This window comes from Phodopus roborovskii, unplaced genomic scaffold (genome assembly GCF_943737965.1).
Source record: "Phodopus roborovskii unplaced genomic scaffold, PHOROB, whole genome shotgun sequence".
NCBI classification, from domain to species: Eukaryota; Metazoa; Chordata; class Mammalia; order Rodentia; family Cricetidae; genus Phodopus; species Phodopus roborovskii.
In genome coordinates, this window is record NW_026125052.1 from 34,639,071 (window position 1) to 34,661,674 (window position 22,604).

Genomic DNA, 22,604 nt, shown 5'->3' on the forward strand with positions numbered 1-22,604 from the left:
GTAAACCATAATTATCTCACAAGGAAGTTAATGGTTTTCTATTTCAGGGGCAGTTCACAAATACTGTATGTGAGTGTGAAACTTTTTGGTTTATTAGTGAAACTGGTTTATAGAGCAAAATTAGCTGGTATCAGAACAGAAAAAGGAAGGGAAGGGTTGCCTCTGCTCTTGTTTATAACTTGGGTTCTCTCCACCAGGAAGAAGACCCAGACGAAGATCCTGTTATAGGAGTTCACACACACACACACACACACACACACAAATACCAGCATGTCATGTTCCACACCATTTAAGATGAGATTAGTTCATTTAGACCTTAAGGGAGCGCCACCAAAGGTTTCATATCTCTCTGAGGTAAGCACCTTTTACTCTGTGGAAATGGGCACTGGTAACATAACCTCGAGGACCCTGGATCAGGCAGAGTGATGACGATGACAGAGAGCATAGAGCTTCCATTTTCTCCCAATTCCTCTCAAAATCAGACAGAACAATCAGGATAGCACAAAGAACAGAAGAAACCATGACGTCTTCGTTGTGGCTGAATTGTACCCACCAAAAAGACAGTAAGTTCAGGTCTTAACACTTAGTGCCTATACATATGACCTTACCTGAAAATAGTCCGTGGAGAGCTGACCAATTAAGAAGAGGTCATACTAGTAAGGATACTTTGACTTTCTTCCTTGCGTCTCAGACTGTGATTAAGAATCCTGGGGCAGGGAGATTCGCCTCAGCTGTCTGGAGAACCTGAGATGATGGGACCATAAATAAGGTTCAAAAAAGACAAGACAGTGAAAGGTCAGGCAGAGAAGACAAGAGCAGTGTGGAGTGATGAACCTTGGAGATGGAGGAAGGGGCTACAGGCTAAGATGTCTAGGTAGTCACTAGAAACTGAAATTCAAGGAAATGAAAATTTCTCCTATAACCTTTGGTTAAAAAAAAAAGAGCCCCGTTGGCTCCTTGACTTTAGCCTGAGCAACTGTTATGCTTCTGAGATTCCAGAACTGTAAAAGAATAAATTTATGTTTTAAGCCATGAAGTGTATAATAATTTGTTATGACAGTGATACATTAAACAAACTATTTTTTAATCTCAAAAAGATGAGTTCATACTGGATTTCTGTGAGCCTGAATAAGAAAGGTGGATTAAGGGACCGGAGAGATGGCTCTGTGGTTAAGAGCACTGGTGTTTTTTCCAAATGACCCAGGTTCAGCTCCCAGCTCACCCTTGTCTGTAACTCAAGTTCCAGTGGATCTGACTCCTTATACAGATTTACATGTAGGCCAAATACCAGCACACAGAAAACATTTAGATCCTTATTTGGAGATTGATGGCTGTTTTAAGTACAGATAGAGGCTTCCTCGTTAGTGCCTACATTGTGTGTGTGTGTGATCTCAGACCAAAAAAAAAAAATTCCAATTACTCTGTATAGTAGGCATGAACAGATTCTAAAACTCCCAAAGATAGGGAAATTCCTACCCTTAACATAAAGATAGGGAAGGAAATGGTGAGACAAGGAAAGGACAAACTTTGAGACTTTGAATCCTGCCTCTGCGCGCACACACACACACACACACCCCTCACCTCTCCTCACTTGCTTTTCCTTCCAAGAGGCTGAACTCATCTCCAGAGCTGCCGCTGGTGCCCCCTGCTCTTATGGCACACAGGTTATTGTACATTCTTGTGCCTGGCTCCAGGATGACTCTCCCAGCCGGTATAAGTCCTCCCTCAGCTGAACCACCAGAATTCATTGTTCTTTGGTAATAGCTACTTAATGGCACATTACACTCCTGTGCAAAATAGGTGTGTTGTTAACCAAGAATTTGTTCTGCAAACATCAAATACACATTCCAGATTTAAAGTCTGTAGAAGAGAAATACAAGTATCAGCTCCCATCTCTCTCCAAAACCTAGAAAGGAAAAGGGTCCACACTTCATCTAAGTCCTTTGTTGTTCAGATTGCCACTTTTTTCAACATCCTGTTTTCCCTCCAGGTTTTTCCCCTGTTCCATGCACTCGGTGCAAATGGCCTCCTCATTGAGTATGAAGACATGTTTCCCTATGAGGGTCACCTTAGGCTGCTGAGAGCCAAGCATGCATACAGGTAGGTATCAAAGCTAGCAGAGGACCTCCAAGAAGGAAGGCCTTTGCAGAACTATGGGGTGCGATCATTGGAATCTAACATTTTACATTCCTTTTTCTGTCTTTCTGAGTGTATGTCTTATATAAGTTGCTGCAAAATTTAAACATGTAGCCTGGTGTTGTGGTTCACACTTGTAATCCCAAAATTTGGGAGGCTGAAACAGAATGATGGTTGAAAGTTAAAAGCTTGAGCTGCAGAGTGAATTCCTGTCTCAAAAACAAAGATTGCAGGCCAGTGGTGGTATAAATTTAAATCCCAGCACTTGGAAGGCAGAGGTAGGTAGATCCCTGAGTTTGAGGCCAGCTTGGTCTACAGAGTGAGTTCCAGGACAGCCATGGCTACATAAAGGAGCTCTGTACAAACAAACACCTAAAACACTTAATAAACATAAAACATCAGAGCTGGAGAGATGGCTCATCTGTTAAGAGCACTGAATGCTTGTCCTGACCCGCGGGGCAGTCAGCGACAGACTGGGAAGTACCTAGAAGGGAAAGGAGGATCAGAGATACAAAGAATGGTCGGAAAGACAGTATTCTGATCAAGCTGACAAATTTTATGTTCTCAGGGGAGGCTTATATAGGACCATGGGCAGGATGTGAGCAGGATTTGCACATAGCCAGGGCATGGGCACTGGCATGTAGGCAGAGTGAGAAGGTCAGTAGAAGGAATGACCTAAAATGTTTAGCTAACCTATAATTGGCTGTAAATTGCAGCAGGAGAGATAGCCCTAAGCTATTCTTTAACTGGCTGTGAAACCACAAGCCTGTACCTTGGAATGTTCTGCTGAACATTCTGCTTATTTCTTAAGAGGCAGTAACTTTCTATCTCAGAGACCTGAGGTAGTGAGGATGGTGATGGTCCCCAACAAATGCTCTTCCAGATGACATAGGTTCAATCCCCAGCTCCCACATGGTAGTTCATAACCCCCTACCCCCTATAACTCCAGTTCTAGTACCCTCTTCTGACCTTGTTACACATTTAAAAAGTGGTATATAAGCTGGGTGTGGCAGCACATGCCTTTAATCCCAGCACTTGGAGGCAGAGACAGGTGGATCCCTGTGAGCTCCAGGCTAGCCTGGTCTACAGAATGATTTCCAGGACAGTCAGGGCTTTTATACAGAGAAACAAAAACCAACCAAACAAAAAAGGTGGTATACAGGTAAATACAGGCAAAACACTCATACAAAACAGTTTGTTTTTTGTTTTGTTTTGTTTAAGTGAAACATGTAGAGGCTGGAGAGATGTCTTTTGTTTAGGAGAACTTACTGCTTTTACAGAAGATCTGGGTTTGGTGGTCAGTACTCATATAGTGACTTACAACCATTTGTAACTCCAGGGGATCTAATTCTCCCTATCAGCCTACTCAGGTTCTCCCATGCACATGGTGCACATACATACACTTAGCACACACACATGCAGAAGATTTTTTTTAAAAGTAAAACATGTGCATTAAAGGTAATCAGGAAACATTTAAAACAGAAAACAAACATCTATCTATTCTGACCTTACAGGAAAGAGTAAGAAGTCATAGGGCAGTTGGGATTGGGCTGCATTTAGGGCCACAATTGGATACTTTTTCTCATATATTTGTATGTCTAGTGTGTGTGTGTGTGTGTGTGTGTGTGTGTGTGTGTATACACATGTACGTGTACGTATGCACATTCACATGTGTATGGGTGAATGTGTACAAGTACACAAGGAAGCATGAAGTTGACATCCCAAGCCTCATCAGTCTCCACTGTATTTATTAAAGCAGCATCTTTGACTGAATCCAGAACACACCATTTTAGCTAGTCCGGCAAGCCATCTTTCTCTGAGATTACCTTCTGTGCCTTGTGAGCACTAGAATTATAGATGGGCCACTGTACATTTACTTGGGGTCTGGGAATCTAAACTCTAGTTCTCTTGCTAATGCAACAGGCATTTCAACCACTGAATGATCTCTCCCCAGCTTCTCACAGTTTGATTTTTATGCACAAGGAAATGGGAAAATACTAAGCCTCTCATAGAAATCAAGATTAAAACAACTTTGCAGTGTCATTTTAGCTACTGAATTGGTGAAGCTGGGGATGAGTGCTTGTCTAGCATACATAAGATATTGGGTTTGATCCCAAGCAGAGGGTCAGGGCAGTATAGATGTGGATGGTCATTGCTGATTCTCTAGTTAGACGTGGTGATAGTTGCCTATAATACTAGTCTTGGCTGGCTCAGGTAGGAGAATGGGTTGCCATCCTGTTTCAGAAAATCCCAAACAAACTAAAGGCAGCGTTCTGTGATGGTGGGAAGAGGAAAAGCAAGTCTCCCGATGCTGGAATGTGCAGTGGCCACCATGTTAGAGAGCGCTATGGCTTTGGGAACCCCAGTTCTCCAGTGCTTCTGTACCTGCTGTGGGTTTGCCTACTCTCTGTGCTCTGCTGCTTTCCAAACCGTGAAGAAGGGCGCGAGGAAAGCTGAAGGGACCCTTTCTTAGGTTCGGGGCTGTATAAAAGCAGCTGAGCCATAGATAAATTTTGCTCTTGGGCTGGTCTGCCAACCCTGTTCTGCAGGGTGACTGTGGCCAGTTCATGTAAGATGCAAAGAGGGGAAAAGTACTGGACTAGACTGATACAAACCTCTGTGTATTCTTTTGTATCACACCAGCCCCTCTGAGGTTACTGAGATCCTGCGCCTGGCCAGACTCAATGAGCTGGAAGTTGTTCCCTTGGTGCAGACATTCGGGCACATGGAGGTGAGTGGGAGGAATGGAAATTACTGGTGTATGTGTAGGGTTCAGAGACTGGGCTTGGGCTCCAGTGTGAGGCAACAGTGTCTGACGGGGCACAGGCAACAGCAACTCAGTGTGGTCTGAGCCCGATCTCAGCCAGAGAGCACAACTCTCGATCAGGGCAGCTTTGCCAGAAAGGAAGGAAGCCTTCCATTTTCTGTTTGTGTCTTTTTACCAGTATTCAGAATTATTTATCATATGTAAGACAAATGAGAAGCAGACATGGTGTTGATTTAATGGCTTGTAGGATGCAGCTGCGTTCACTCCTCTAAAATAAAATTTAAAAAAAAAAAATGACTAGAGGGGTTGGAGTTGTTAAGAGCACTAGCTGGTCTTCCAAAGAACCCAAGTTTGATTCCCAGCATCCACAAGGCAGCTTGAAACTGCCTGTAACTCCAGTTCCAAGAGCTCCAATCCCTCTTTCTGGCCTCATGGGCACTAGACATGGTACATAGACTCCTAACCCTAACAAGCAAAACATCCATATAAGTAAAAAGAAGAAAATAGAAAATAACGTGCAAGACTTTAAGTTAAAGTCCAAATGCCACAGAGAGGGAGGGAGGGGACAGAAAAAGGTAAGGGCTTCTAGAGGGGAAGAGGGCTGCTGAGGAACCAGTTAGAGGGTTTAGAGCCCAGCTCAGGCAGAGTGAGAAGCCACTGCCCTGTGGGCTCTGAAGCTTGTGTTAGCTGCAGACATCTGGAAGAGACAAGAGTAATCTTTGCAGGCCACCCAGCTGGCTCTCAGGCACACTGTGAAGTTAAGCAACATGAGCGTGGAACTCTTGCTGAGGACATGCAGGGGACTGGGGTCCATAAGCATCAGCTTCCTCTCTGTCCTTGTCTCCATAGTTTGTGCTAAAGCACGCAGCTTTTGCACATCTCCGTGAAGTGGCTCTCTTCCCCAACACCCTGAACCCTCATGAGGCTGAGTCTCTGACATTGGTAAAAGACATGATTGACCAGATTATGGAGCTACACAAGGGTGTCCCGTGGCTCCACATTGGCTGTGATGAGGTAAGTGCCTTTCATCTCAAGGTCTGCAGCCTCTGTTCTTCAAAGCCAGCCTGTCCCGTGTCATGGCTTCTTTCTTTCTTTTGAATTTATTTATTTGCTTATTTATTTATATGTATAGATTTTTTCCCCCTGCATGTATGTCTCTGTGTCATGTCTGTGTGTGCCTGGTGCACAGGGACCAGAGGAGGGCATCTGAATCACTTGGAGCTACAGATGGTTGTGAGCCACCATGTGGGTGCTGGGAATGAAAGCTGGATCCTTTGGAAGAGCTTCCAGTGCTCTGAGCAATCTCTCCAGCCCCTCTTTGTTTTCTTTTGATTTGGTTGGTTTATAAGAAAATTGATAATACAGATTCATTACATCACCCAAGCTGGTTTGAACTTTTGATCCTTCTGTCTCAACCTATTAAACACTAGAATTACAGGCATGTGCCACCATGCTAGGCCCTATGGATTCTTTTAAACAGAGAAATAGTCCAGATACTAAAGAATAAAGGCAGGGATGCCAAGGACATAGGCCTATTTAGGGAACCATTCTAGATGACATCTCTAGAGAGAAGGAGGGTCATCTGGCATTCAGCAATCCTTCAGAGCCCAAGTAAGGTACCCTGTACACCAGATGTCACTACCATCCAGAAGGACAGGTTTCTTTACCTCCTCTTTCTGCAGGGACAAAGCCAGTCCCACCCATGAGCAAATTCAGACTATTCTAGCCAAAGAAATGCAGTTTGAGGTGTGGAGAAGAAGAAAGTGTTATGTTTGGATCCTGAAGCACTATTTGGGAAAAGTATTCCCCTGGGGTATCGGTGGTATGTCTTCCTACCTAGCCTCCCCAGTGACTGGCCTCTATCCCTCTGCTTCTCTGGCTTGAATCCAGATGTATGGGCAGGACTAGACAGGGTCTGAGACAAAGGTCACGGCCTCGGTTTGTAGGCATTCAACCCTCAGATTGCCACTTTTAAAATCAGAGCTGGACATGGTGGCTGACACCTGTAATCCTAGCACTTGGAGGCTAGGGCTAAAGACTTGCCACAGATTTGAGACTAGCCTGGGCTACATAGTGAGTTCTAGGTCAGCTTGGGCTGTGGTATCTCAAAATAAGGAAATCTGAAAGTAAGTGTGATGATACACACTTGTAACATAGCAACTTTTACAGTAAGGAATTGCAAGCCAACTAGGCTACATGAAATCCTGACTCCAAAAAGAAGTGGGTGGGTGTGGCTAGAATGACGGTTCGGTGGTTACAATTATTGGCTACTCTTCTAGAAGACCTGGTTTCAATTCCCGGTGACTCAGTTCCAGAAGATCTGACACCCTCACACAGACATTCATGCAGGCAAAACACAAAAAAAGGAATAATAATACAATCTATAATCTGTGTGTAAAGCCCTATCTCAGAAAAAAGTGTATGCACATGTGTGTACATGTGTATGTACATTTCACAGATGAAATTACACATGTTGCCTTCTGTTTCTGGCTTTTTCACTCCCATTTTGAGTGTAGGACAAGGCCCATCAGCATTATCACATATGTCAGGAATAACCATGGCACAATGGGACACATCCACATTCACTCTTCAGTGAGTTAATCAGGTTGTCCTGTCTCTCAGTGATCTGTGCAGAGCTACTTTGAACCCAAAGGTGAATCCAGCCTAAGAAAGGCAATCTTCCTGTGGAGACTGGGGAAGCTGAGCTCCTTTCTTAGTCTCCTTTGTACTTGCACTAACCCCAAGATTCAGGACAAGTGTGAACCCTGTGGATGTAAGGATGGCAATAGATGCAATCCTTTCCTGTTTCTTCCTCCTAGGTCTACTACTTGGGCGAGGGAGAGACCTCAAAACAGTGGCTACAGCAGGAACAGAACAGCCAGGCAAAGTTGTGTCTGTCCCACATTCAGGCGGTAGCCAGCCATGTGCTGGCACAGCACCCTGGCACAACACCTTTGGTGTGGGATGACATGCTTCGGGACATCCCCCAGGAACAGCTAAAAGGTTGGCAGAGGCTGTATTGACGGGGGCTTATATGTGGCTGCCCTGGACCTCAAGTTCCAGAGGCCTTGGGAGTGAGCTCTTAATGTGTGCTCCATTGAAAATGCTGGTTTAATACTTCTGTTCATGTCACTGTACAGCCTTGAAGGATTGTGTACCAGAAAATGGTGTAAATGGTGTAACTACTGTCAGGCCTAGAGGGGCTATGGAAATGTCCAGTGCTTCTGATAACTTTAGCCCAGTGTGCACTCTGTGGCCAATCTGTAGATGCCAGGGCCAAAAGTTCACAGTGCTCCAAAGCTTTGAGATGAAAGCTGAAGAAAACCTTCCCCAGCCTAGGAGATAGCTTTTAAACACATCACCTAGCTTCATTGAACCCTGAGGGTTAGTGCAAAGATCCAGGGCCAGTTATACCTGCACTCTGTGAGGCTAGTGTGTGTTATGAATTAGAATCATCTCCTATTAGAGATGTGTTCCAATTGTTCTTCAGCTTAGAGAAGAGCTTAGGAGTCCCTCCTTACAAAAGCACGCAGCTACAAACATTTGTTTATGGCCAAAAGCCTAGCACAGCTGCAAGCTGTACTTAAAACCCACTAGACCTCAGAAAATGATTTATGTTCCCACTTTAACATTAAAAGAATGTGCCAGATGTGAGCAGAGTGTCACATGACTATAATCTCAGTACTTAGGAGGCTGAGGCAGGAGGATTGGAATTCAAGGTTAACGTGAACAGCAAAGTGAGACCCCTATATAAAACAAGTATGTCTAAGGAGCAGGGGTGTGACCTTTTCATACTCATGGCCTTGCTCTGTTGACAGCATCTAGGGTGCCTCAACTGGTGGAGCCTGTGCTCTGGGACTATGGAGCTGACCTGGATGTCCACAGCAAAAGTCAGTACAGGTTGCTCACGCTACATTCCTCATGGTGCATGTGCCTTCATGATTGTTTCCCAGTCCTCCATGACCCTGTAACCTGAACTCTTCAGCCTGGGAATACAGGCACCTCATTAACTTGGCTGACCAGCATGGAACAGAATGGCCTTGCAAAGCCTCCTGTCCTGGCATGGGATCCCCTGCTGGCTCCAGATCACCCAAGGTTCCTTCCAGCTCTTCCCGGAGTGTTTATTCCCCATGATTGATAAACCACAGGCCTTATGGGAATGGCTGGGTTCTCTCTCCGCTAGGATAGTTGTGGCTCTTGACTGCTCTGGTTAGGCTGTGTATGTACCCAGGGCCTCTGTGAGAGCTGCTCATCTGCTTGTTCTCTTGCTTAGTCTTCCTCATGGGAAAGTACCAGGAGTGTGGCTTCCAGAGGCTGTGGGCTGCCAGTGCCTTCAAGGGTGCCACAGGGGCTAGTCAGGCCCTACCCCCTGTTGAGCACCACATTAGAAACCATGAGCAGTGGCTACAGGTGGCAGGCGGTGGGCCAGTGGATACTCTGCAAGGAATCATCTTGACTGGCTGGCAGAGGTGAGTTCTCCGAGGCTGGGTGTGGGGAGTAGGGGGCAATTCCCATCATACATGATGGCAGCCTGTCTAGTATTGGCCTTGCCCCTTCCCAAATTATGCTCTTCATGCCTCCATGGCTACCTCATTAACTCTACTGAAGAGACACTGGAATGCTCAGAACCACAAGCATGCAGCCGTTTGTTTCTGTAGTCTGCAGTCCATGAGTGATACCGTATGTCTCATGTATAGCAGGGCATGAAGATTAGTCCTGGTTCTTTTATGATGTCATACCCTTTGAAAAATAGAATGAGTCCAGTCTTTGGTTCTGGCTGTGACCTTGTATCAGGTTCCAACCTTTGAGCTGGACCAGTTGAAGCTGGCAGCTCCACTAGGAAGAGCTGGAAAGGTGTCCCTCTGGGGCCTTCATGGGTTCCAAAATATGACTACAGAGCAGGGTTTCTCAGCCAAGGGAGGTCTAATGTGGTTATATGAGTTGCTCATGGCTTCAGTACATGTCTACTAGATGTTTCTAGATGGTTCATGAAGACTTACCAAGCTTTTGCCATTCTAGTAGTGTGTTGAAGTGTGTTAAACCAAGACTCATAGAGTGAAGCCCTTTCTATGCCATGCACAGTGGCTAGTGACTCACAGGAAAAGGAAAACTGATGGGGGTGATGTAATCACTGGCCCCTGCCTCTTCATCGGCCTTTATCTACCACACTTGAGGGACAGCTCTCTAGCTTCTTATTGCTGAAGATACTGAGACCAGGCCAGGAGGAGGCACTCTGCCTATCACTAGAGGGATCAGATGCCCACTCTAAGCATGAAGTGGATAGATAGGATGCAGGCCACAGAAAAGGACTCCAGGAGGCAGACCGGTACTAGAAAAGGGATAATAAAGGCTCTGCACTCTCCATCTCCAGTGTACACTAGAGTGGACACAGGCTCCTCCTTGGGGCATCATAATAAACCTAATGTAAAAACCCATTGTACGAACCCTGAGCCAGGTAATGGATACATCAGGCTGCCCATAGTGCACCTTAGCCTAGGAACCCCTCAAAAGAGGAGAAAGGGCCCCCCAAATGAGGGCATCATCATGATGAGATAAGGACTGTGGAACTGAATACTCTTCTTCTGGACATAGGTATGACCACTTCTCTGTGCTGTGTGAGCTGCTCCCTGTGGGAATCCCATCCCTGGCTGCCTGTCTACAGTCACTTGTACACGGTATGTTTCAGCCAGTGGTTTTAGGCCTCCTACCCATCCTTAGCTAGACAGGAAGAAAGAAGGCCAAGTGCTGTTGCCCTGCTCTGTCTGGACTGTAGTCCTGTACAGGGGAAGAAGACTCATGTTACTAGTCTGTCCAATTGCTTGTCTGCCACTGATCTGGAACTGTCTAGACCCAGATACTTAGCCTGAGCCTCAGGTAGATTGGGAAGTTAGAACGGGCATGCCCCAAAGATTAAGAGAACCTACATAAGAAATTCATGCCGCAGATGCAGAAGGTTCTCTTGGCTGCCTAAGTGTCCTAAGAGCTGTGAAGCAGACTTCTGCAGAACTGGGTGCTCCCACTGCTGCAGGAGCTCCTGATCCCAGTGCTCCTAACCCAGATGACCTAAGGGAACAACTGGCTGCAAAAGACAGACATGGGCACTGCTCAGAGCAAGTATAGGGAGTGGAGCCCATTTAAACTACAAGACTATGTAGGAATTTACAAAGCTCAAAGGACACCAACATGGGAAGCAGCCCCCCAACACACACAAAAAACATTTAACAGCTGTGGAGTAACTGTCTAGAATGTGCAGAAAGACAAGGAAATAAGCCCTCACCAATACTGAAGAGGCATTGGTGTTCGTGGTGTTGGCTTTAGCTCTTCTTGTTTTTAAGGAGTGATTATACTGGGACCTAAGGCCTCCCAACACAGAGCTAAGAACCATCTGTCAGTGGCTTCCTGTGACAGTCTTTTGTCTGACTTGGAGGTGTGCCTGCCCAGCAGTTTGTTTCGGGTGCACTAGAGTACTCTGCTGGTGACTGAACCTGTACGCTTGCACATGGACCAGATAGTGAGGCCAGGGGCTCACGCACACGGTGCTACTATCTACAACACCATTCCTATTTCCACTCCCTGATCGCTAACAGATAACTTTCACAAGCTCAATGAAAAGCAGCCAGCTAGCCTGGCTGGGGCTCCCCCTCAGATGTTGTGCCTTTTGCCCATAGCACCCACAGCTCAGGAGGCGCCTCTGACCACCTCTGCCTATGGGTGGTTTCAGGCGGCTTTGGTGAAGACGTTAAGCTGAGAGTGGAACACTTCCTTGGGGTTTCAAGCCTGGAAACAATGGATGCTGTGAGGTAACTCATCCTACCTGATGCTCCCCACCCCTTCTTCCTCTGGGGACCACCATTCTCAATGTGACTCTCCGGCAGTGAAGGAGCTGGCTCCTTCCCTGGCAGTGACATCCATGCCCTCGTCACACAAATTAGTCTCCACCTGCGCAACTCTGTGGATACGCTTCTGGAAAGGAACAGGTAAGCAACCCCTTCTCTCTCCTGGCATTGTTCTTTACAAAGGTTTTCTAGGAAGACTTCTAAAAATTTCTACCAGATTCTTAAGTTTTCCCCACAGCTAACTCCTAGCCACTGTTGGCCCACCAACACTGTCTGGATTTGCTTCAGGTTTGTCACTGGCTGGTTCAGCCCCTACCATCGCAGGAGGAAGCTTATTCATCCAGTTATGATCCAGCACATACAGCCAGAGGCACTCAGGTAGCCACCATCATCACATCCTCCATAGTGTTCATCCTTTGGAACAAACACCCTACCCTGTCCCCTTTATGGACACACACTGCAGCAATGGCTATGGTTATCAGTGTTATGTATGGCAAGACAAGTTCTCCAGGTACTGCAGGTGTCGATCTTGGATGAATTGATAGATCACTGCTTAATAACACTGAGCCTAATAGTAGCAAGAAGCTAAGTGATTCCTGGCCTGAGACAGATAATCAGCCACATGCCCAGGCTGACCCAAGGCTCATCTTTGGAATCAGGCCACTTAGGGTCCATGCTGGCCCTGTAACTCCCTGATGCAACCTAGCTGAGCACCCAGCACCCTTGTGGATGGAGCCCCAGGCAGTCTGCACTCCTCTCCTGGTTCAGGACTCTAAGCTAGGCTAATAAGATTACACTTGCACTCAGTGCAACTTGCTGCCAACAGCATAACCTGTTCATGGCTGTGAGAAAAACTGCAGGCTTTGATCTTGATTTTTAAAATGTGACCAGTCGTTCATTTGTTTTCATCCCAGGGGTAAACCCAGGCATTTAACAGTACTGGCTCTAGGGGCTGAGGACATGAGTGTAGCTATGTAAACTTGAGCCTTAGCAGAAATTCTCATCAAGTCAAACTCATGGCTGTTGTTGCCCTTAGCCTTCTGAGCAAGTGGAGCAACCTTGTACAGCAGTTGGAGGCGGCCTTGCAGCTGGCCTTCTACCCGGACACCATAGAGGAGTGGCTGGAGGAGAATGTGCTCCCGAGTATGCAGCGACTGCAGGGTCTACTGCAGGACCTGGGTGAGGCAGCTGTCCAACTGCCACCACCCACCAGCCCAGGCTGGGACACAGGCCAGAACCCCTGAGGGTTGGAGCCCTGGATATCAGCCCAGATAGCACCAAGATTCCCGCCTCAGTGCCCAGCCATATGGGGGCTCTGGACAGACTGCTCCCAGAGTACATAAAGGGTTACCTTGGGCAAAGCAGAAAACAGAAAAAGGCACATGGAGACTCATTTGCAATCTGCATGTACAGCTTTATTAATTATGAATTAAAAAGACCAGTAGAAGCAAAAATCCTAACAGAAACTTGAATGAGCGTTTTACCACACCCCTGGCTTATAAAAAGGGCTTCATTCCTTCACCCAGGAATGAGTCCCAGCACTGGGAAATACAGGAAGGGTATTTGAAAGCACCCAAGAGAGAGACTCTTCTCCCTTGTCTAAAGTACCTTAAGAGTCAGGTAACAAGCCAAAAAACCAACATCTGTATTCCACTTTTCATTTATGGAAAAAGTTTTGTCTAACTTGGCCATTTAAAAAGCTCACTTTGGCATGTTCAAGGGACCGTGTTCCCCAAGTCAGAACTGGTAGCAGTCACTTCAAAGACCTGTTAAAGGTCCTGGCCTCACTACTCCTGCTCAGCCCAGGTACAGTGGCCTCAAGGCTGCCTTGACTTCTTTGTCTATATAACTACTCCTCATTTCCCAGTTCTACCTGGCCAGGCATAGGTTCACAGCTTGGGGGAGGGGGCTATGTGCAAACCAGAGGTCCACAGCTTTCAGGCCTGGAAGCCAAGTTGGGAACTTTGTGAACACTGTACTTTTGAGGGACTTGAGTCCACTCAAAAGAAAACTAGAAGAGCAGAAAAGAGCCATCAGTGGCTGGTACCAACTTCTGTTAGAAGAGGCAGTGGCCGGCACTAGCCTTGAATTTTCTTCAGGCCCCACTTCTTAAGATTGGGATTTACAGGGGTGTGTCTCACATGTCCATCTTCTTTTCAAGGCTTGAGAGGCTAAGACCGATTTCTGTAAAGGAGCTCCCAGGTCTTAAAGGCTGCAGGATGCCAGAGGTGGCTTCTCCTCCACGAGCAGCTTCTCCCCAGGTTGGGTTGGGAGAGCCTTCTGTTCCTAACAGCTGCTATAACCCTGCTGGGACCTCAGACAAGTGGTGTGCGAAGGAACAGGGCAGTCAGCAGCACTCCTCTCGGAGTTCTGCACCCAGGCAGCACCCAGGTACCCAGCATTCAGAGCTTCCTTCAGGAGAGCCCCTGAACACAAGAATGTCCATTTTTCAAAGAGGGATGCTTAGAGAGAAGAGACATCAGGATTTATGGCAGCAAGTCAGCACTGCTGTGCACAGAGAGAGGGTCCTCCTTACAGGCATGTGGGTGTCTCACTCTCACTACAATAGCCTGGGGTGGCAAGGCCTTTTGAAGGCAGGTCCGAGGCCTATGCTGAATGAAGACTGTACCTCAGATGCCCTTGGGTGAGCTTATCCAAACCAGATTGTGCTGCTTGAGCCAGAACTGCCGACTAACTCTGGAGAAGGCACTGAGTTCTGAGATCCTGCCCTCCTCTGGATGTAGCACCCACCTCCTGCATCATGATGGATGCAGTCTTTCTGGGCTATGGAGAACATCCAGCCCAAGGTTCTGCAAAGCATAGAAGCATAAACAAGCAAAGGGCAGGTGGTCCACACAAGAATTGCCCAAGGAGCCATAGGCAGGTGCCCAAGATCTGCCTGCATGCTCATAATTGGCAAGTCAGTTGGAGACATGTCAGCAGTGGGTGACATTTACCAGCAGCCATTCCACACTGTCAGCTCTGATCACCAGGGCCATCAGCTTCACTGTCACTGCTTTGTGACCGTTCTGAGGGGCTCTCCAGGCGGTGCAGCTCCAAGAAGCTAGTGATGAGTTTGGCAATGGCTTCCACATCACTAGGCAAGAAAGCAGGTCACCATGGCAAAGGGTACAGTTCCATAACACACCACAAAAGACCCACAGTCTCATCCCCTACTGTACACCTACAGCAACCCCTGGGGTCCCAAATAGGCCCAGTACCTCTGGCCTCAGTCCTACTCTTAACAGACATCAACCTTGTGGTGGTGTCTCCCCTACAGATATCCACAGCAAAGCTGCTCCTAAGTACATACATCCTTCCCCCAGCCCCATGTTCCTGTCTACAAACACTCAACTCCTCCCCTGCTGCACTGAGGAACACTAAGGGACAGCCCAGTCTTGCTCTATACCACTCTTACCTCCGTCGGCCCATGACTGCACTCTGAGTAAGGGGATGGGAAAAACCTGTTGCAAACCGGAGCACCACAGTGTAGCCCTTCCCAAAGTAACGGACCTTCTCCTCCTCCACATTCACATCCTGGATGTCTTTCAGCAGGACCACCACTGGGGACAGAAGGGTTTGCAGAGGGACAGTCATCCCTTATGCTCACTCTGTGCTGTAGAACATCCTGTTTCAGGATGTCTAGCTCTGCTCAACAGTACGAGTGGCATTAGTGACAAAACCATTTGCTATTCCACATTCTAGACTGTGGATCCAGAATGACTTCTGGATAAGGATACACTCAGGAGACCCATCACTCCTGCAGTTTTAGGCAGAAGCTGGCTGTCCTAAGCAATCCTACAGCAGGAATCACTAAGCCCAAGCTGCTATCTTCATGCTCCTCTTTTTGACTGATTTTACCTAAGGCTGGAAAACCTATCTGGTTCCTGTGGGGTACCCCTGCCACTTCCTTATACAAGAAAACCATTGCCTAAGTAATGCATGGCTGATAATGCTTTCCCAAGAGGCACTGAGAAGCCTATCTCATCCCACTGCCACAGTGACATGGTACTGACCCTGTGGCTTGTTACTGTGGGGGTCTGGCTCTTAGATGTGCCAAGGCCCCCCGGGGAAGTTCAGCCAGTGCACTAACTCACACCCCACAAACCTGCTCTGGTTTTCACCGGCTGTAACATAAAGTTACTTGCATGTTTGTAATGCACAATGGCTGGGCTGGGCTGAATACATAGGGAAGAGACCTATGAGAACCTTCTGTTACTTCACAGGCTAGCTCACAAGCCCAGAAGTTTAAGGGTTGGGGGCTTCCTCTGACCATCTTCTCACTGCAGGCTAGCACAGCTGACAGGAAAGAGGTACAGGATTTGGGCCTAAGAGAGGCCAAGTGATTCCTGAAGAACAGGATGACTCTCTACTAGTCCGCTTAGCGCAGTGACCCACTCTTACTACTCTTAACCAACTGCTGAGGCGTTTCCATCCTCCCTGATGGGTTGAGTCCTTAAGTATGCAGGATGGGGTATCTGCCTGGATCCCACCCTGCAAGCCGGGATATGTCTGGGGGACCTTCATTCCCTGAACAAGGGAACCATCCAAACCTCCCCAAGCCTTCACCAAACTGCAACTCCCCACATCTTACCTTGGTCATGGCCTGCTCTGAGAAGAGTCAGTAGTTTCTTGTAGAGGCTGAATGTTTTTAAGATGACCTTCCCAGTGCTCTTGTTGAAAATGGCTTCCTGCAAACCAATGTATGCTAACCACACACAACTCCAGGAAGAGGGCCAAGCTAGTGCTGAGGGATCATCCCCACACACACTGGCACAAATACTCAAGATGCTCAGTGGAAACTCAACCCCCATAACCTCCAGGGCTCTCTTCCAGAGCCAACTTCTGTGCCTGACCTCTTCTACTCCTGTGGGTAAGGGTCACATGAGAGAAAGCAGACAGAGTAGGTGCCCTTTTCCCTTTGCATGAGAATGAGACCAGGCTGGGTCTCTAGCCCAGTGGTAGAGCACTTGTCCAGCAGGTATGAGGCCCTAAGTTCATCCCTCAGCACTGGGTAAATAAAAGAACAGAAGGACAGGCTGGCAATGAGGCCATTAAGCAGAAAGCAGGGAGCTACAGAGATGGCTTAAGGATTAAAAGCACTGAGTGCTCTCCCAGAGGTCCTGAGTTCAATCCTCAGCAACCACGTGGTGGCTCACAACCATCTAATGAGATCTGGCCCCCTCTTCTGTCATGGAGGCAGAACACTGTATACATAATAATAGATAAATCTTAAAAATATTACAAAAAAAAAAAAAAAAAACAAACAAACCAGAGGCCCAGGCCAGGCAGCTTCAATACTTCTAAGAGGGCCAAGGCTAAGGGTAGTGGACTCTCCCAAAGGTTAACACCTGATCAGTTTCTGCTGATTCATTTCAACTATTTCAGGACGTCAGTGAAGTCCTGGCTGTCAGGGGAAGCCCCCAACACTTGAACTTCAGGGCTTGGGAGCTGGTCCAACTGAGATAGCAGAATGGTCTCGCAAGTCTCTGCCCTGTACAGCTAGTGCAGGCAAGGGGCAATGCAGACTTGTTGCAACAAGCCCAGGAAAAAAACTTCTGGGAGTTGAGTGTGATGCTTCATGCCTATCAGAAGGCTGAGGCAGTAGGCTTACTTTTGAGTTTGAGGCAGGCCTGCAGAAGAACACAGAACTTTGTCAAAAACCGTTATGAGCCGCTTCTAGAGTCCAGGGATGTTACAAGCTAAGTCAGAAGCTGAGTCCAGGTAACCCAGTGCCTCTGGACCAGGACAGGTACTTCCAAATAAGAAGGGTGCTACTACACCATCTTACCTCCCAGTCCTCCAAGTTCTGAACAGCCACAAACAGGCAGCCTGTGACATAGAAGAGCTTCCAGCCCAGACTATCTGCAAGCAGACATAATATATCAGCCCATTAGCTAAAGGAGCCAAAGGGATATGTCCACAGGAGGGTCTCTCCAGCCCAGACTTTCCTTCCTTCAGCTCAGGATACAGGCTTAGTCAACTGTGTTCCTGTACCTGCCTGGGTTGTTGGTGACATGTGCATCCCAAACTCTGCCTAAGTCCACCTAGGAGATAGGTAAATCTATATACCTTGTATATAGAACACATGATTTCTCCATGTAGCAAAGTGTCAGGCAAATAAATGCTAAAGAGCTTCTTTCCAAGAGTACTTTATAAGCTGGGCATTGATGGCGCACACCTTTAATCCCAGCACTTGGGAGGCAGAGGCAGAGGGATCTCTGTGAGTTTGAGGCCAGCCTGGTCTACAGATCGAGTCCCAGGACAGGCTCCAAAGCCATAGAAAAACCCTGTCTCAAAAAAAAAAAAAAGGTACTTTATAACAGGAAGAAGTTTGGTTGTCCCTCACACAAAGCAAGGCAGAGGCCACCCCAAAGGCCACACACACCTCGAGTGTCACAGGTGACTGCTTTTTGTTCATTTTCAAGTACAAGAAAGTTGAAGGGGATAGCATACTTTACCTCCACTGTAATAGGCAGCAGCCAGGCCAGTGGATAATATTCCTGTAGAGAGAAAGGGATTACCTTGTTAACTAGTCAAGGGGAGTCCCACATCTTCGAAGTAGTATAGCCCCCCCCAAAGCAGGCCTGTCTCAAGGCAGGACAACTTGTTCAGGGGCAGCAGGTAGAGGCTGCCTAGTTCAGGGTTGGTGACACAGCCAAGAAGCTGGTTTAAAAATGGGGGATAGGAGACTGGAAAGATAGCTTACTGGTTAAGAATATATACTGTTGCAGAGGAACACAGTTCAGTCCTCAGCACTGTTGTGTGAAGATGTGTCACTGTGATTGGTTTAATAAAGAGCTGAATAGCCAACAGCTATGCAGAGACAGGACTCCTGGGCAGTGAAAGGAACTTGGGATGAATCTAGGCGCTCAGAGACCCCAGCAAGAAGCACACCAAGTCAGACATACAGAATGGAAGAGAGGTTTAAAAAAAGCCACATGGCATGGGGGCTGGAGAGATGGCTCAGTGTTTGGAGCACTGGCTGCTCTTCCAAAGGACCCAGGTTCAATTCCCAGCACCCACATGGCAGCTCACAGCTGTCTGTAACTCCAGTTCCAGGGAAATCTACCTTTACTCCAAAGTACATAAAATAAAGTTAAATTATTTATAGAAAAAAAGCCACATGGCAGAACGTAGATTAATAGAAGCAGGTTAATTTAAGTTATAAGAGCTAGTTGAGGACGAGCCTAAGCTAAAGGCCAAACTTTCATAATAAGAAATTTCCATTTCCTTTTTTGTGAACTGGCAGCCCAAAGAAAAGTCCAACATTTGGCACCTGCAGACCACTCACAACCTCACGTAACTTCAGCTCCAGGGATCTAATGCTCTGTTGGACTCCACAGGCACCTATATGCACCTGCACGGAACCACACACAGATACATGGATACACATACACACATAATTTTAAAATTAAATAAAAAAAGATTATGCTATCTATGGCATTCACCGGACTTGTCTGCCACCAAATGAAAAATGCAAATGACCCAGATGTCAGTATTGCCTACATGCGATGAGGAAACAAAGACATGACTACACAGAGAACTGTAACACAACACAGAGCATAACATGCAGAACGTCATGAAGACCTTCACGAATCATAAAGGACAAACTACAGAGACGCTGCTGCTGGAGTCACAGCCAGTGCCTCACCTCAGACTCTGTACAGCCTAGCCAACACAAGTGCAGCTGTCCCTGAGATGCAAGAGACTTCTGATAGGCAGGGATGGGGGCGACAGTCCAGGAGGCTAAGTGCACTTATGAAGGGGACAGAGACAGGGAAGAAGAGAAATGTGAACTCATGATCACCTGTCACATGAAAGAAAACCTAGTGACCTCAAGAAAGCAGGTAGGCTGGGAGTGCATGTCTGTTAAGAGAGCTTGTCCAGCGTGCAAGGAGACCCTGCATGTCATCTGAAGGGAAAGGCACACCAAGGTTAATGAAGGTCTTGTATTGAGAAGAACCTCTAACAGCATACAAAGAGACTGTTCACATTACTTTTAAGATTTGATTTGACTTGGGGAAAACTGAGAAGCCTTACCGACCAGCAGGGACCAAGACCGGATTCCTGGAGCCCTCGTCAGATGGAGGCGGGTGCTGGTTCGTGTCTGCACCTGCATGTACATCCCTGGGATCTGGGATTCGCTTCACAGCAGACCCGGCTGGGAAAGACACACGGCTGAAGCCTGCAACCACTGCACAGAGGCAGCACCTCATCAGTCTAGACAGGAGGCCACAGGAAGGTCCACAAGACCCGTCTCAACTCACAGGGACTACACAGCCCGGAGAGTGAGGCCTGGTCTCACTTCCTAGCCACAGTCATATCCGGGAACCCCTTCCTTAACCGAACCCTCGTCTTGAAGTTGTTCTGTTAGCCCAGCAACTCTCAGACTTTCGGCACCTTACCCGAATCTTCCAGAAACTCCTCTTCCCACCAAGAAAGGGAACTGAAAGTGCCACTGTGAGTTTCTACCGTCATACTATGGCCCAAATACATCCGAATTAATGGGACACTGCGGCAAGACCCCTGGAGACAACACCCAAAGTCTTGAGTGGCTTCTTGGGTACCAGGTGCAGTCAAGCATCGTACTCTACATCCTCTAGAATCCTAGTTAGGCACACAACTTGCCTCCCTCTGACCACAGTTACCAACAAGCTCCACAAGCGGCCCGTTACGCTCGCTCCTCCGGAGTGCACACGCCCGGTTTGCTCAATCTGTGTTGCGCCCGATCCAGGACCGCAAGCAATGACCCGCACAGGGCACGGACATGAGAATGGGAAGCACAGCGAGACGGAACCAGAAAAGCCTTGGGACACACACTGGCGCTGGCACCGAGTGACTCGTACCGAATTAGCGGGAGGGGACTAAGGAACAGCCTTCAGAACTTCCGGACTTCAGTCCCGAGGACTTCCGGGCTAAAAACCAGGTGGGGGACTTCCGAGAGGGGTGGAGAATGAGTAATTACGCATTCAGGAGTTGTGCCCCTAAGGCCGCACTCACGGGGGCGGGGCCTGACATTGGAGGGCGGGCACCGTCGATGGGGCGCCTGATTTTAACCTCGGGCTTGCCAAGGGTGGCAGCATGTCGCCATTATTTAGGAGCCTTAGTAATGGATCAGATTATACCAATTATTTATTCACTTTTGTTGTGGTCCGAGGCTCTGAATCAACCCAAGCAGACACAAGAGTTACCTCAAGGCAAGATTTAATACAGGGCTGCACAAAAGAAGCCGGATGTTGATGGCACACGCATTTAGTCCCAGCCCCAGCACTTGGGAAGCAGAAGCAGGCGGATCTCTGTGAGTTCGAGGCCAGCTTGGGTTACAGAGCGAGTTCCAGGATAGGCTCCAAAGCTACACAGAGAAACTCTGTCTCGAAAAACAAAAAAAAAAAAAAAAAAAAAAAAAAAAAGGGGGGGGGGAGGGGGGAAGGAGAGGGAACTGATGGATCTGGGAGAACAAAGAGACTCTGGAGCTGAACCGTGACCCCGAATACCACCCAGATGAAGCAAGTATTTAAGAACAAAAATCACAAACATTTGTTGCCAATTTTCACCAATAAGGATTTAAAGATTCCTTGAGTGTCCATCACTGTCAATACATACAATGCAAGCTTTTCAGTTCAGCCAATCAGATTTATTTGTTCCTTCTGTTGTTAGGACCAGCCATGTTTCTAGAGAACTAGATGCATAACTACTATTTCTATGGTTTAAGGAGGAGGAAGGTTCCTAGCTATGCTGGGGCTTGGGAACTTGAACTTTGTTTCCCCCTCCAGGTAGAATGGAGTCTGAGATCAAAACGGCAAAGTGGTGGCCAAGGTGCTTTTGCCTGTTCCTTCTGTCTGTCTGTCTGTCTGTCTGTCTGTCTACCATCTATCCTTTAATTTATCTATTTGTTTGTTTATTGACTTATGGAGACAGGGTTTCTCTGTGTAGCCCTGGCTGACATGAAACTAACTCTGTAGACCAGGCTGGCTCGAACTCAGAGCGATCTGCTTGCCTCTGCCCCTCGAGTGCTGAGACTAAAGGTGTGTGCCACCACCCCTGGATGGTTCTGGAGTTTTAAGGAAATGATAAAGAGGTCACACTAGGACAGCTTGGGAAACACTGCCTGCCTGAAGTCAACCTAACAAAAGATGTAAAATAAATGAAACGTGAAGAGGTTTTTATTATAGATATGAGGGAAAGCACAGTCAGAGGCTTCTGGAAGAGGCCAGATTGAACATGGCCAGCAGAGTAGACTGAGCCATGAAAGGAGGGAGAGAGGGGCAAAGCCATAGAGGAAAAGAGGAGGGAGACAAAAAACGAGACCAACAGGGCAGAGAAAACCAAGAGGCCAAGAGAGTGTGTGGCCAAAATGGCTGGGTTTTACAGGAAAAGAGAAGCTAGGGGAAGGGAAGGGAAGCTCAGTGGCTGGAGAGGTTTAGGATGGTGGGTGGGTATGGGAAGTGCTGAGGAGCCAGGACTCTGTAACAGGTACTCACTGAGAGCCTGGCAGCATCTGCTTTGATATGATAGCACCTCAGTTAGCCATTTGTCCCTGGTTTCCTTGAGACTTAGCACACTATAACTACAGTGGCACTAAAAGCTGGAGCACTTGTCACCATTTTGTAGTTACCACCAACACACATAAAGTGATCGTGGGCACTAGAATGTCATGCTGGAGCTGAGATTTCTATTACTTTACTGTCCTCTTTAAATCTGTTTGTCATGTGTTTTATAATTTTGTGACCTTATAAAAATACACATCAGCGCCTGACGTTGGTGGCACATGCCTTTAATCCAACCACTCAAGAGGCAGAGGCAAGCGAATCTCTTTGAGTTCGAGGCCAGCCTAGTCTACAGAATGAGTTCCAGGAGAACCT

The 22,604-nt window shown here is 47.4% G+C and overlaps 2 protein-coding genes across 4 annotated transcripts; one reads left to right on the plus strand and one right to left on the minus strand.

Annotated features, from left to right (window-relative positions):
- Positions 1-249: 249 nt before the first annotated feature.
- Hexd (hexosaminidase D) lies at positions 250-13,193 on the plus strand. Its single transcript, XM_051182579.1, has 12 exons — positions 250-354; positions 1,991-2,100; positions 4,780-4,867; positions 5,753-5,917; positions 7,723-7,906; positions 8,722-8,793; positions 9,177-9,372; positions 10,496-10,578; positions 11,625-11,703; positions 11,779-11,880; positions 12,028-12,117; positions 12,776-13,193. Exons 1-12 carry the CDS (start codon positions 271-273, stop codon positions 12,981-12,983), a joined length of 1,461 nt encoding a protein of 486 aa, XP_051038536.1. The 5' UTR covers positions 250-270; the 3' UTR covers positions 12,984-13,193.
- On the minus strand, positions 13,133-20,618 carry LOC127220643 (cytochrome b-245 chaperone 1). 3 transcript variants are annotated; one of them, XM_051182567.1, is made up of 7 exons: positions 20,391-20,618; positions 19,783-19,903; positions 18,201-18,242; positions 17,531-17,604; positions 16,334-16,430; positions 15,158-15,302; positions 13,133-14,836 (listed from the first exon to the last, which is right to left on the minus strand). In XM_051182567.1, the coding sequence occupies exons 2-7, from the start codon at positions 19,865-19,867 to the stop codon at positions 14,716-14,718; spliced, it is 564 nt and encodes a 187-aa protein (XP_051038524.1). In that variant the 5' UTR covers positions 19,868-19,903; positions 20,391-20,618; the 3' UTR covers positions 13,133-14,715. The 3 variants fall into 3 exon arrangements, with proteins under 3 accessions (XP_051038524.1, XP_051038508.1, XP_051038515.1); XM_051182551.1 differs by having other exon boundaries at positions 19,783-19,936; XM_051182558.1 differs by having other exon boundaries at positions 19,783-19,936; positions 20,382-20,618.
- Between the last annotated feature and the right edge of the window lie 1,986 nt (positions 20,619-22,604).